Here is a 14,971-nt window from a genome sequence, read left to right on the forward strand (position 1 = left end):
GATGGAACCAAAAATCAGCTGAACCGATTGGACCGTGGTCGGGACCATGGCTCAATCTGGTTGAGCCTATATGAAGGTCCATGGATTTCCGATACGAGTAGTTGACAATTTACTGATCAGACCTATATAAAATTATTTATTGGATTGAATTTTGGATCTGGATCCTATTCAATTGTTTTCCAATTTAATATTGAGATCATTTAAAAACCCCACTAACAAGAGTTTGATCCAACATTTAGTAGATCGATCAGTTTTGGATACAATCCTGGTTTGTATCATTTGGTATCAGAGCCAGCATCACGTCTCAAGTTCAAACATCAGCAGGAGCAGCTTAGGGAAAGTACTACCAGGGGATCCAAAAAGATTGGTACCACAGTGAAACCTGACACAAAGTGGAGGCCAGGGCAGGGGAGGGGAGGTGTGTTAGTGGAAGGATGACTTGGAGTTGAAAATAAACGTACCAGAGTGAAAGCCATCGCAGGGCTGGCCACAACAAAAGGGCAACATCTTGGCCATCTCTTTAGCCTCAAATCCTGTTTCCATGCATGCACACAAAGCATATGGGGTTCGACTACTACTTTATTCAGGAAAAAGTCGTGAACAAAGAATGTGAGTAGCTGATTCATGCTAGAGAAGTCAAAAGATGGTGATTATATTTTAAGATGATCTTGGATAAGTTTCAAGCCAAGGGAAAGAATTTTCACAAAAACTGACTTTAACAGATCTTTTTTTTATTTATTATTATTTTGGATCAAGAAATTAGTGTACAAACCTCTTATCGTCTCTTCTTGAAGCCCTAACAAATATTTTGGTTTCCCCACAAACCCGATCCTGAGTCAGGATAATATTACATACAGCAATTTGATTGCACAGAGGTGTGCTCATAAAAGAGATGCCATCTTATAAAGCCAGATGGATGGGTGCTTCATTATCATCTCACCCTAAGATCATCCAGATTCTGATATTTGAGAAGGTTGTTCGCTATCAGCCACCCTCATGGGCTTCCAATCAGATTCTTCCTTTGGCAGACGTAATGCAACAAAGTGAAGGGCTTCACTTTGGACCTGATAAATATGACAAGCCCATGGGTACGAATCTGGTGCAGCCCACACCTTTTGTTCCTCAAACACAGTCTCCTCAGCAAGAGTTGCTGCCACACAGTACGCAGAATCATATGGCGGCTCAGTGAAACCAGCTACGGCAACACAACCGAGTGATACAAATCCCTCTGGGGCACGTGGGTACCATATCGATACAGCAACTTTGTAGTCATCTGAGCAATTCCTCCATACCTGCAAAAACCATAACAATTTACTTCCCTATTTTCTGAAACTCGTGCCGCTGAGGATAAGGTATACAAACATTACATGGCTCTGGACAGAGTGGAGTGCAGGTATAGGATTCGTTTAACCAACGCCAAATCTTTGAGATAAGAGCTTTGCAGAGGATTAGGTCCTGGCCTCTTACCATGTATGTCATAGGGCTGTGGACCAACTATATTGATCTCACCAAGATCTCCTAGGGTACTATGGAATCAATGATCTAACGATACAATCTGTTAACCAACCTACTACTCCAAAAGACCGATCTGTTGGAGAGGAACTATGAATATAGGATGGTCACGGGGCTTAACTGGGGTACGACACACCCAAGAGTGGAGGAGAATATACACTCAACACTCCCCTTCACCCATAAGGGGGTGGAAAGAATTGAAACCGTGACCTATACAAACCTAGTGCTCTGATACCATGTTAACCAACCAACTACTCCAAAAGACTGACTTGTTGGAAAGGGGGAGAACTATGAATATAAGAGGGTCGTGGGGCTTAACTGGAGTATGACACACCCGAGAGTGGAGGAAAATATACACTCAACTGTATCCTCCCGTTGTAATACCCATGTTCTTCAACCATCCAAAATGATGCAATATATAATAGATGTTGCTGGTTGTGAAAACCCATAAGTTTGATTTTTGGTGTCCTAGGCCTCCAAAAGTAGGATTGATGGCAAGTGATTTAGGGTTGTTAGGAAACACTTTGAGCTCTTCTTTTTTTCTTCTTACAATTTGAAAATTTTTCTTTCGCTTTATCTGGGACGACGACCTAAAACCCTATTTTCAGTGGAAATTATCGTGTGTTACCTACTATATGACTTCCTATTAAAGAATGTGAAAAATGATTCTAGAAGGATGGTTAGAAAATTTTGGACACTTTTAGAATAAGTCATTTTATGGCTCTTACCAGGTCATAACCAACTGGAAGTGTAAACTGTCTGCCGTCATTATAGTACGAAGCAGCAACATTTGGGGAATTGGTGCTGACACGAGCTACATCTCCAACGGAGACATACCTGCAAAAACCAAGCCACGTTCAGGATTAAAAATTAGAGGTTTTCATGGAAGACAATTCAAGATTCAACTTAAGTAGGGAAAAAGTCATCACCACTCACAATAAAATGCAACTCGAAATAGAATGCATAAGGGATTCATGATTGCTAATTATTTTACAGTTAGTGTTATCTTATAAATGATGACAAAATTGCATGTACTGTAGAGGCCTTTTCCGATAGATAATTAGATGTTTTCTTTTAGAAGGCATACTCAAGTTATGAATAGCTAATATATTACATCATAATACATGTGTATGGACATGGAAGTGTTCAAGGTTTATCAACATGTTAAACACCTTTTGCTTGCTTTGGACACTGATATACGTCCATGTTCTTCTTACATAGACAATAACCAATTTATTTAACTTGTTTTTCTAAATCATGTTCCACACATTTCATTTTAAACAATGATGCCACCAAACATAAATTGGCAAGAATTTGATGCAAATTTAAAATTAAAAGGATCTCCTGAAAATGAAATTTATGATCATGCTTTAGCTAAGCACCAAGAAGGAAAATAAAAAAGTTCGAAAGATTCCATTTCAACCTAGGTTAACCAAAAAGTACGAATTTTCTGATGGGAAAAAAAATAAGAATAAAACAATGAAGTAAAGTGACATAGGATTTGAGGTATTATTTATTACCCGTCAGGACAAATTGGTCTCCAAATGCTACATATTCCACCATCCTCTAACGCCTAAAAAATTGGAACCGAGTGTTATATAAAGATTGTAACAGTTGATACAACAAAACCTACAGAAGAAAGAAAACCAATAACAAACCTGCTTTCGGCACAATGTGCATCGACCTTTGGATTCAGGTTCACTGCTCCAAATCTTCTGGAAGTTGATACTATGTTTAATGAATCTCCTCTCATCAGAGATGGAAGCCACTGAAGAGAAATCTCTCGGTTTAATCATGGGCTTAATCTGGTTAGAGGACACTCTCCCATCAGCTTCATCCCAAGCAAAGTGTACATGTCTCTGGCTTGAAGGAACCTGTATTTGGATAATTAGAACAGAAACACACCAAGATTAGATCAGATCCACGCACAAGTACTTTACCCTTAAAACCAAGCATCTCATGTCTGCCTGGTAAGCTTTCCACAATTTTCGCACAACTGAACAGATACGGACAGCTTGGGGTTCTCCTCCCTCATCTTCTTCAACATTGCACTTGATGATCTGGACGAAGTTTTCCGATCTCTTGAAATTTTTTAGATGGAGAATCAAGTGAGAGGGTTTAGGATAGCTTGCTTTTGCGAGTTCCAATGCCATGAGATTTTCCCAAGGTACGTCCCACATAATCTTGCAGGGTTTCTTATCCATTTTGTCTGGAGACGGACACTAGCAAAAGAGAGGAAAGGATGGTTAGGGGAAACATACAATGCAGTTAAGAGTCATCAAATAAAAAAGGGTTAGGTCCTGCTTACACACCTGTAGCAACATCACACGCTTGTTTGTTACTAGAACAATCCTTTGGTAAGGCACTACAAAATGGTCTTCATAATAATCGGACAAGGCATATTTTGATGGCTCCTTGAATATTTCTGTACAACCAAAGTGCCTACTTGCTTCTGCTAGGAAAAGGATCATCTGAAAATGGGAAATGGAAACTAGATCAACAAATGCAGCAAGTGATGATCCAACAAGCCTAACCAGATTTTACTGTACCTGGTGAGAGGACCTTGTGAAAACAGAACCAAGGTAACTAACTATTTTAACTTTGGATTCCATCCATGATTTCTTAAGGGGTGTTTGGATGTAACTTGTCCCTCCTATGAGTTATCCTCAGAAAGTTTTATAGAAAATGTATAAATTTTAAAATCTTTCAACAATTAATGTTGTTTAGTTGACATTGTAACCAATAACCACCATATTGAGGAAGAGATCAACCCAAAAAACAATGGCGGCAACCTTGAAAACATAGAAAACTAATTTCCATGAGGGGCCAACGACATGATGAGCTTGTTTTTGGGAAGGATATAGGATCTGATGTCTGACGAGGCTTTGACAAGACAGAGGAGAATGGGAGATTAAGAGTGAGGCTGATGGGGAGGAGAAATGAAAGCATAGGATAGGTGTCTCTGAGCTTGGATGGGGAAGATATCAGCTAGGACTATGGGTAATGTAGGACGAAAATCAAGCCAATATTCATAGGCTCCAATGGTAATTTTATAATAATTTGGATTTTTCATTTGTTTGGGTCCAGATATAACTTTTTATAGAACTCGCATCACTTTTCTTTAAGTCTTATTTTCAAAGGTCAAAACTTATCCTACTAGGTTCTTTTTGTGTCGATTGAAATGTTAGTCAATGATGTGTTTTGAGAAAGTTATGGTCAAAATATTGATAGGGTATGAATTTGTGATGGAGTTTGTATCTTATGGTCAAAAAGGTCAAAGTTCTACTCATATTAGGATTAGGGTTAAGAGTCTAAAATGTGAGCCCATATATATGGTATTGTAATTGATTTCTCTAAATTTTTATAGAATAAAATTTGCAGCTTCTCTTACAGAAATGCTCCAACGATTGGATTTGGCGTGATGCCAAGAACCCTAGAAGTGATTAAGTTATCACTTTTATTTTTGTTGGGTTAGTTTTAAATTAATTAGATTTATTACATTCCCATTTTGAATTTTTATTTGGTTATTTCGGGAGTCTGGTTTGTATTTGAGTACCATTCGCAACACTTTTCTTTAAGTCTTAGGTTATTTTTGGGTCAATTGAAAGGTTATTCAATTACTTATCCAATGATATCAAAATTTTGTGAATTCGAGGTGTTTCGAGAAAGTTATGACCAAAACATTGATAGGGTATGGATCCGTGATGGGAAAGAGTCAAAGTGATCCTCCTCATAAATTTACTTCATCTTCTCTCTTCATTATTTCCTCACCATCCTTCCATAAATTTATTTCTCTAGTAGACAGAATAAAAGGCCGATAGGGGAAACATGACTATTATACCCTTTACAATAAAAGTGTGTTCATATCCCTCCCCCCCTCTCTCTCTCTCTCTTATCCTTCAAATTGTATATTTCTTCTAACTGGGTTGTAATTAGTCTTTGGTGAACATGCCCAAAGCATCTCAGATGACTTTCTCTTAGTTTATCACCTATTGGAGCTACCCCTATATTTTCTCAAAAATGGATTCATTTCAATTCTTTCCACTCGTCCATCTCAACATCCTCATCTCTGCTTCTTGACCGCCCAACATTTATTTCCATAAAGCATAGCTGGTCTTACTGTCGCATTTATTGTCATATATTTGTATAAGAAAAAGTTTATCCCTAATTATATAATACACAACTAAGAGAGGCCAATCTTGTGAGGTAGGTAAAGTCTCTGTATTGTTAAACCACATACCCAAGGTCAAAACCCCACCTTCATACTTAAAGCTATAAAAGAAGAAAAAAAAAAGACCGGTCAATCTCTTTAACTTGACTTTGTCTTTTAAACTCATGAAGCATTAAAATTCATATGTGAATATAAAAAAACTTTGAAGAGAATAAGCTTTAAAAGCTTCTGACAGTTCAGCCTGATGTTCATTAAGGAAGCACATCCCGAAACTCTGGATATTTAGCACCACAAGCATTTGAAAATTATGAAGGAAAAAAACAAGATTTACCTGCCCAGTCGCTTCTCTCTCATTATATTCCCTTAGTACACCATCTGCACGAATGGCACGGGGATTTCTGATTCTTTGCAAGGTGGCTTTGTTTTGGAAGACCTCTAAGCATCTAGAACAACTTGCACCAATTCCACCGACAGTCATTGAAACAAGATCTAACGCCCCGCTAACAGGTTGTACTACAAATCCCAGGAAAGCTTGTCCAAGGCCATGTGCAAATCCTAGGAAGCCATGCTGTCTGGCATTCTCTACAGGCTTTCTCACAACGCCAGACACCCCAAAAGCAACACCTTGTGCAAGAGCTTCTGTTCCTTGAAGGATCCCATCACCTACCCCAGTAATTCTCCTCGACCATACCTGATTACATGTTCTCCATAAATCTGTCTTAAGTAATTACCATTACTTACTAAAGAGTAATAAAGAAAAAGAAACAATTACCTGCTTTGAACGTAACTGCAGAAACTGCCCATCTGTTGAGAGCTCAGCAAATCCTCTACTTAGAGAAGCCAAAGTTGAGCTTGTCATACCAAGTACATCCACTGAAAATATCAAGTGCAAGGGATTGTGGATCAGATCTCTCTTAATACGGTTCATGATGGCAGGAACAACAGAGCTTCTCCGCATGAATCTGTTCCTATGCATGACCTTCCTTAGATGAACCTGAGATAGAGGCATTACAATGTTACCAGGAGCTGCAATGATATTAAAACTCTTACATTTGCAATAGTGGTTTTCGAAACCATTATCGCAATAAGATGAATTTTTAACAAAGAAAAGTTGAAAATTTAAGTAATGAAAACAAAACGAAAAAAAGGTTGAATTTAACTCAAGGTATCCACCATGTTAGGAGTAATTAATTATTATTAGTGAGGGTATATGTGTAATTTCATTTTATGTTAGACTTATTATATATATGGGCTGATGGTTAGGGTTGGAGTCACTTTGACTCCTCCCACGTTTCCACCATTCTCTCCTCTACTCAAACTCTTGTTCTACAGGTGGTAGAGCACATCGTGTGATTTTTGGGCTGTGCGATTTCACTAGAGAGATTTTCCTCTCAGTATTTTGGAGATTTTTCGCTAGTCTCGACTGTACGAAATTCTGCTAATAGAAAATCGATAAAGCAAGGTATCCAAAAAAATGATAAAAGAAAAAAAAAATTAGTGGGGAAAGCATCGAAAAATTGTAAATAAATTTTATTGTTTTTTCGTTATTGATTTACGGAGTAGAAAACAATTATGGGGATTTCCAAAGACCTTGTAGGGTTCAGATGACTTCCATTAGGCTCAATGGAAGCTCAATTATATGCAGTAATCTAAAGTAATAGAGGTATTTTAGAAAGCAAAGGGGAAACGCAGCCACTTGATCAGGGATAAGCCTAATTCTAATGAACCTACTATGATTGATGCATGGGAGCAAGAAGATGCTCAAATTATGATGTGGATGAGGAACAGTATGGAGCCACAGATTAGTGTTGATTTTATGTTCTTGGATACCGCTATGGAGACATGGGAACAGGTGAAGAATAATGCACTCGGTATCTAATAATATCACTCGGATTTATGAACTCACATGAGGATTTTTCTCTGCAGCAAGATGACAAGACACTCGAGCAGATTTTTGCAACCATGATGCGTGTACGTGAGGAATTAAATCAGTATCAACCAATTACTAGCGATATTCAGAAGATGCAGAAACAGAGGGAGGATATGGATGCAATTATCGTCACCCATGTCAGAGTATGATGATGTTAGGTCTCAAATCTTGGGTAGCCAAGACCTCCTAGCTCTTACTGATGTTTTTTCCCGACTTAAGAGAGTCACGTTATCAGATAGCAATAGTGGTGGTGGTGATCGTTCAACTTGAAGGGTTCTCAGAGATCGCGAAGGCCGTGGTCGCAGTGATCGTGGTGGTTGAGGGGGTCATGGTAGTAAAGGTGGTAGTAAAGATTCAAGGTGAGGCTGTGGAACTCGTAAATGCACCCACTATGGCCTTGATGGCCACACAATGGACTATTGTTGGGATTTACATGGTAGACTAACTGCCCATCAGGCTTCATCATCGGTTCAAGGTGCATATCAAGCGCTTACTCCGACTCCTTCTAATCAGATTACGAAAATCTTTCCAAGGAAGAGTATGATAGACACATTGCTAGATCTTCTCAGTCCCAGGCTTCCTCACCTACTGCTACTTTAGCCTAGACAGGTATGGCATCCACTTGTTTACTGTCCACATCTAGTCGTTGGATCATTGAATCTGGTCTGTCAAATCAAATCATATGACAGGTAATTTTAGTTTGTTGCCTTCTTTTCGGTTTTTTACCCGTCAAAGTGTGAAACTGGCAGATGGTTCCTTTTCTAAATTTGTTGGGCTAGGTACATCTCAACCTCATCCTGATTTTTCTCTGTCTTCTGTTTTTTTTTTTTTTTTGTCTCTAAATTTCCTTTTAGCCTTTTATTTGTTAGTTGACAAAGAAATTACATTGCTCAGTAATTTTATTTCCTGTTCGTTGTATTTTTTAGGATCTAAAGTCGAGGAAGACGATTGGTAGTGGGCATGAAGCAGATGGCCTCTATTCTCTGGATCGTGCATCTACCAGTTCAAGACTTATTTCATCTACTAGCTCTTTTCAGTGCTATTGTCGGCTCGGTCATCCATCTTCTCGCATTTTACGTAGTTTAATTCCTAGTTTGAGTCATGAGTATCTATTTAATTGTGAAGCATGTCAGTTAAGTAAATTTTTTGTGATAACTCTTCTAATGACTTTGCAAGTAGTCTTATAACATTGCCTGTGCCTATTTCTCCAAGCATTCCATTGCATGTTTCTATCATTCCTCCTCTCAAGATATACTCTAGAAGAAGGGACACTACGACATCACTTGCTCCAATTTCCTCTTCTTTTGAAGATACAGTTTCCTCATCCTCTGAAGATCCAGTTCCATTGCCAGTTCTTCCTTCAAAAGAGTTGCCCATTGCTCTTCGTAAAGGTACTCATTCTTATGTTACCAAGCATCCAATTGCTAATTTTGTTTCATATAATTCGTTATCTTCTTCAATGTCTTCTTTTGTTTCTTCCATATCTTCTATTTTTATTCGTTTAAGTCTCTAGGACACTTTATCTAATCCGGTTTCTTATTCTACACACTTTATACCCCGGAAAGAATATTGTTGTAGAACACAACTTAATATGCAATCATTGGAAGTGGAACTAAAACTCTGACCTGAATCTTGAATGCATTTCCAACAGCTGACAATATGGGGCTCCAAACACCTAGGACTCCATGGGGTCGCTGAGTTGGTTCTGTCTCCAGCGACAACTTTAGTCTCACTTCTGAAACATCTATTAGGCTGAAAAAATAAGAAAAATATATCAAAATGGTTCCTTACCAACTTCGTAAACTGAAAACAAAAAAAATCTGGCATGTACATCCAAGTTTTTCTTAGTAATAAGAAGTTGAGCAGGATAATATCTGACCTTTGAGCTAAAGTAACCAAAATTCAAGGTAATATATATCTTAGCTTGAATGATCATTTTAAATAATCATTGACAGTACTGATGCATATCATACATTACCTCAAGACTTATATTGACGTTTGATAGTGTAAGGCATTGATACAGTATCAATAGGTAATACAATAAATTCCTGAAATAAAGATCTCGTGTTGAAAAGCATCTAAATATATAATAACTTATTACCACAAAATGTAGGATATATTTTTGATCTGTTGAAACATGTTAATAGTGTACCAAAAATTAAAGCATAAAAGTGGGATTTGCTCCTCATTTTCTACATTCTACAACTTGGTTGACTAGTTCAGGGATTTCCTAGCCAATTTAGCGAAAAAGATGATTGCAAATTAATAACAAATTGGGAATTTATAAAGGTCATAATAATTATTGGAGCATCCTCAAAGCCTTATCCCAAAGATTTGGGGTTAAACCAATCATGTTCCACCATTTTACTCTATCCAGAGTCTTGTCTTCTATTGGCATAAGATGTACATCTACTTTCACTATCTCCATCCACATTCTTCGGTCTTCCTCCCCACCATGTTTAGAACCTTCAACTTGAATATTGCTTCTAACTATGGTTATAATAGGTCTTCGTTGAACATGCCCAAACCATCTTAGTTGACTTTCTCTAAGTTTAGATTTTATCACCTATTGGAGCTACTTACACATTTTCCAGAATGAGTTTGTTTCTAATTTTATCTTTCCTAATCTTTCCACTCATCCATCTCAACATCCTCATTTCTGCTACACACAGTTTATTAAAGATGCTTCTTAACTGCCCAGCATTCAGCTCCATAAAGCTAATGGATCTTATTGCAGTCTTACAAATTTTCCATTTATAAATGTGCATGTGGTGTATTAATGATAAAAGTTAGCCTTTACAGTTTGATTTTATCCTAAGTGGAGAATGAAGATGAACCACAACTATCATACACTTACGTAAATAAAGAAATGTGGAGGAACACCTTGAACACGTGAGATCTAAATGAACTCTATGAATATCGATTCAAAGTGTGCAGGATACATAAACAGAAATCAGAAGTAAATGAGATTCTTACTCTACTCGTATCTCTGGATCAACTTGTGTGGCAGTAGAGCTATTGGGGATTCTATCCAACTGGAGATTATTGTAGAAATCCACAACTGCCCAAATAATTGGCTCGTGAATACTAAGTCTCCAAGTCTTATCAGTAACCTAGAATTTGGACATAGGTTTTTCTCAGACCATGTATACAGAAGCACAAACCACTCACATTTAAAATACGGAAAATATGACTAAGATGCTAGAGTATTACCCGAATATAAACATATGGGTAGACTAGGGTGCCATCAGTATTCTCGTTACTCATTGTAATAGTCATCTTGAAAACTGGATGTTGCATATCATTCATTTGTTCAGGTGCTAACATCACAGGCATCAATGTTAGTGGGAGCTGATTATCCATTTGCAAATAACCCAATATGAGCTTGAACCTGGCATAAGAAAGCATGGAAAATTAGTGATAAAGAAGTAATGTATTTCCCCTAAAACATGGGCAGAAATAGACTGCAATGCCTTTTTATGAGCTACCTATCAAACTAGATAATAGATGTCGACTATTTGTGTACCACAAAAGCAGGTGAGATATTAATCTTAACCCTGACAAAAGAACCACTAGGGGATTTTCTTCAGAAGGGTTTTGTTAACATGTGCCCTAAGGGCACAAGTTAAAGTGCATTAAATATACCTGGGAATTTGATTTTTGTACCGAAAATGCCCTCAAAAAAATCTTTTTTTACCAAAAATACCCCCAAATGCTTATTCCCAAGCTGTATTTATTGCACTCCAACGTGTGCCCTAAGGGCACATGTTAACAAAACCCTCTTGAGAGATATCTAATTTAATGTTATAATGCAGAACACTCGTTACAGACCTAAAACTAAGTAGCAAGGCTCAAGATGCAGATACTGATGATAAACACAAAAGGAGAGGACACAAAAAAGGTAATAAAGAACTTTATAGTAGTTGAAGTTCCCAAATTGTGCAAAAGAAACAGAGAAGATGGTCATGTATCAACTCAAAAAGGAAAAAAAAATGCACAAAAGTAAAACCATCTAAAGATGTACACTCACCTGCTGGTAGTACCCCCATCATAGCCAGTTGTATATGAAATGAAGACTCTCTCAAAGTACAAGTATGAGAGCTCTCTTGGCCTATGGTCTATCACAGAAACCCCAACAACCCCCAACTCAATTATAAGCTCAACAGGTGCAGCACTGTTCTGTATCTTGCTCGGAATACCTGAAGTGCCCTTCTTTCCAATGGATGTTGAGGCTTCAGTTTCTGCAAGATTACTTGATTCTGATGTCCTGTCTTCGATGAACCTAGCAATGATGATATCCCCGATTTCTACAACATGAAACTGTACTCCTAGTGCACTCTCATTTGTAGAAGATTCCTCTGTTCCTGCCAAGCTGAGTTTCTGAATAAAAGTGCAACTTTCACTATGGATTTTAGCATCAATTAGTTTTTCTCCATAGGGATCCTCCCAAGAGAAATTTGTAGTTGAAAGAGGTTCTAACTGAATCCAAGCATCATCACTTAAGCCAGATTGGCGAATGTTGATTGTCTTGCCCATTGTTCTGTTCTCAATTCTGTCAAACAGAAGCACCCTTTAGTTGTAAATTATAAAACATATTTACAAAATTTATAGTCTAAGGAAGTCGTAAAGGATTACAGAAAATACTGAAGTACGTACCTGATAGGACCATTTTTGGACCCTAAACGGAATACAACTAGGAACCGTGATCCTTCCTCGTAGCCTCGAATATCTGTCCTCAAAAATTTCCTTGCACCATTTTGCTTCCTTAATACCAGAGAAATGGAGTCCTCTTTTACAATTTCAACAGGAACACACCATTCAGTATCTTCCAACCGGATCTATAAACCATGGATCACACTCAGTTAGCGTGAGTTTCAGAGTGCTTAATTAGGATAATTCCCTTCTGTAACATAACTGATGTTGGTAAGCAGAACAATGAAGTCTTCATGATTAAGTAAACAGAAAGCAGGAATAGGGAATGATTGTCCTCCGGAATTCAAGCAGGCGCTGTCTTGAAGCCATCTATTTTTATGATACATAAAAATTATGCCTAAATTATCACTAATTATATAGTTTAACAAAAAATAGAATCCAAATATGGTGATTAGTAATAAGCTGTATAAATTACGAAATTAGAATTGCTAAACGTAGATTGTATAGAATTGCAATGGTAATTGAATGCCAAGTTTCTGATGTTCTGAAGAGGAAATAACACTTAACATGCAATGGAAATGTTGTTATTATTGAGAAATTTTCATTGCGTGCATGAATTGATACGATAGTCATGCAAACAAATGCACAAGCAATTAAAATACAATAAACAACCATATGGAGTGTGGAATAAAGATCAGTAGCATTGTGCTACATGTGGTTGTAGGCAAGGTTTAAAATCTTTTATTGATTCAATGATTCAGTCAGTAAAATATCTGAGACTATCGACCAAAATATTGCGAGATGGTATGAAACTCTAAACATTGGGAATAACATTGCATTAACTATATACATCATATATATATATATATAGCACTTTCTTAAATGAACAAACTATTAGATACTACATTTCTTAAATGTATAAAATAGATAAAACAGGTGGGCAAGATGACCAACCTGATACAAAAGACGAGACAGCACTGTATGAAAAGAAACACGAAAAGAAGAAGAAGAACAAATCTAACATGCACCTAATATGGAACAGTACCAGCAATAAAAGCGAAGTCAGATCCCTCTATGCATTAACTATATATATTTTTTTTCTTTTTTCCTTTTTGTGGTGAAACTGATTGTGCAATGATCTCATGCAACCCACATACCAGGATAACCAGAATGTAAGAAATAAAATGGAGAACTGCACGAACATCTAAGGAGAAAATGACCTATAAACAGAAATATTAGTAACATCGTAATTTACAGGTTATGGAAATTGAAAAGGGCATTTCCATACACTTAATGTGGGGAACGTTAAGAAGTTGAAACGCATATTGCTGATGGCAAGAAATCATGCATGTGCACATATAGTGTTGAACACCAAGTTGGGTAATGAGAAATTTTAATGAAAATTACCAAAAAAATAATTATAAATAGATAAGAAGAAACTAAAAGAAAAAGATAGTGGTGCTATGGGATAGACCTAAATAGCTAAATTTAGTCAAACTACAAATCCTTGGGATAAGGCTTGGTTGGTGATAAATTTTATTTTAACTTGATTGGGAAGGGTCGACCACATAGCACTCCAGATGCATACCTCCATTTTAATCATACAACTCTAATTCTATGGATAACATCCTCTTCAATCTCTCCATCCCTGTACATATATACAACCAAGGTAACACACTCAATGCATGAACATATTGCTTCCTAATTTTATGGACATCTTCCTCAGTCACCCCATCCTTGAGGATGATAGAACCAAGGTAACAAAAATGACCTAGTTTACCATTTTGTTGCTACAAGCACCATTAATTTCAAGTAGGTCTTCTTGACCACCAAAAGCTTATATACTACCGTTCACTTATGAAAAAGAAAAAATATTATTGACCCTTCCACCATAAGGGCATAATTGCTAAACTTGCACTGCACATAGTTTTTATTGGTTATACTTATTCTAAAGTTCTTGGACTCCAAAGGATCTCTCTAGAGTACTAATTTTGCCTCAACTCCATATACATCCTCAACTAACACTACGTCATTCAAAAACAACATACGCCAAGTGAAATGCTCTTAAATATGTGTAGTTACTTCATCTATAACAAGAACAAACATATATGGATTTCAAAGCCAATTACTGATGCAAACTAATTGTCATTGAGAAATCATTTGTCTCACATACATAATATCCATTTGGGAATCCTTTCATTCCACTCCTCACCAAATTAAAATATTTGAGGGTAAGAGAAAATATGAACAAAGCAATAGAAGCAATTTGATGTGGAGAACATAAAATTCTAAAAATGTGGTAGCCTTCAGAAGTTCAGTTTACCTGGAGTTTATCTGATCCTCCCGTTTCACGATATACAAATGAAACTCTAGAGTCAGATGCATGTAGAACCTTTGGCTCATCTTCACTGCTCAACTTAATAAATAAGTCTTGACCAATTCGGTTGGTGAATGTCATAAATGGTCGAACAGAAATTACCTAAAACAAGAGAACAAGTTTCAAATACAACATTATCCATTAGGACACCCAACAGGCTTTAAATTTGTAGGCACAGCAAACATTTTTCAACAACAAAGAAACCACCTTAGTTGGCACAGACTGGTAGCGACATGGTTTTGAAGAAATAAAGAGGCGGATGCACTTTTCATCTTCATCATAAGCATAGAGGTCAATTGAACCATCCTAAGAAGAAAAAGCAACTGTT

The 14,971-nt window shown here is 37.1% G+C and overlaps 1 protein-coding gene across 1 annotated transcript in view; it reads right to left on the reverse strand.

Moving 5' to 3' along the window:
* Positions 1–697: 697 nt before the first annotated feature.
* LOC147391407 (pleckstrin homology (PH) domain-containing protein) overlaps positions 698–14,971 on the reverse strand; it is a 114,657-nt gene continuing 100,383 nt past the window's right edge. Inside the window, exons 50-64 of the mRNA XM_086459793.1 lie at positions 14,851–14,949; positions 14,590–14,745; positions 12,270–12,451; positions 11,644–12,165; positions 10,827–11,004; positions 10,590–10,726; positions 9,239–9,365; positions 6,456–6,677; positions 6,015–6,374; positions 3,825–3,983; positions 3,453–3,734; positions 3,171–3,386; positions 3,033–3,085; positions 2,241–2,349; positions 698–1,292 (exon numbers count right to left, since the gene is read on the reverse strand). Of these exons, the coding sequence (XP_086315919.1) occupies positions 948–1,292; positions 2,241–2,349; positions 3,033–3,085; positions 3,171–3,386; positions 3,453–3,734; positions 3,825–3,983; positions 6,015–6,374; positions 6,456–6,677; positions 9,239–9,365; positions 10,590–10,726; positions 10,827–11,004; positions 11,644–12,165; positions 12,270–12,451; positions 14,590–14,745; positions 14,851–14,949 (3,147 nt within the window). The 3' untranslated portion in view covers positions 698–947. The remainder of the gene's footprint in view (positions 1,293–2,240; positions 2,350–3,032; positions 3,086–3,170; positions 3,387–3,452; positions 3,735–3,824; positions 3,984–6,014; positions 6,375–6,455; positions 6,678–9,238; positions 9,366–10,589; positions 10,727–10,826; positions 11,005–11,643; positions 12,166–12,269; positions 12,452–14,589; positions 14,746–14,850; positions 14,950–14,971) is intronic.

This window comes from Akebia trifoliata, chromosome 11 (assembly GCF_017979445.1).
Source record: "Akebia trifoliata isolate Shusen 1 chromosome 11, ASM1797944v1, whole genome shotgun sequence".
Classification (NCBI taxonomy): Eukaryota; Viridiplantae; Streptophyta; class Magnoliopsida; order Ranunculales; family Lardizabalaceae; genus Akebia; species Akebia trifoliata.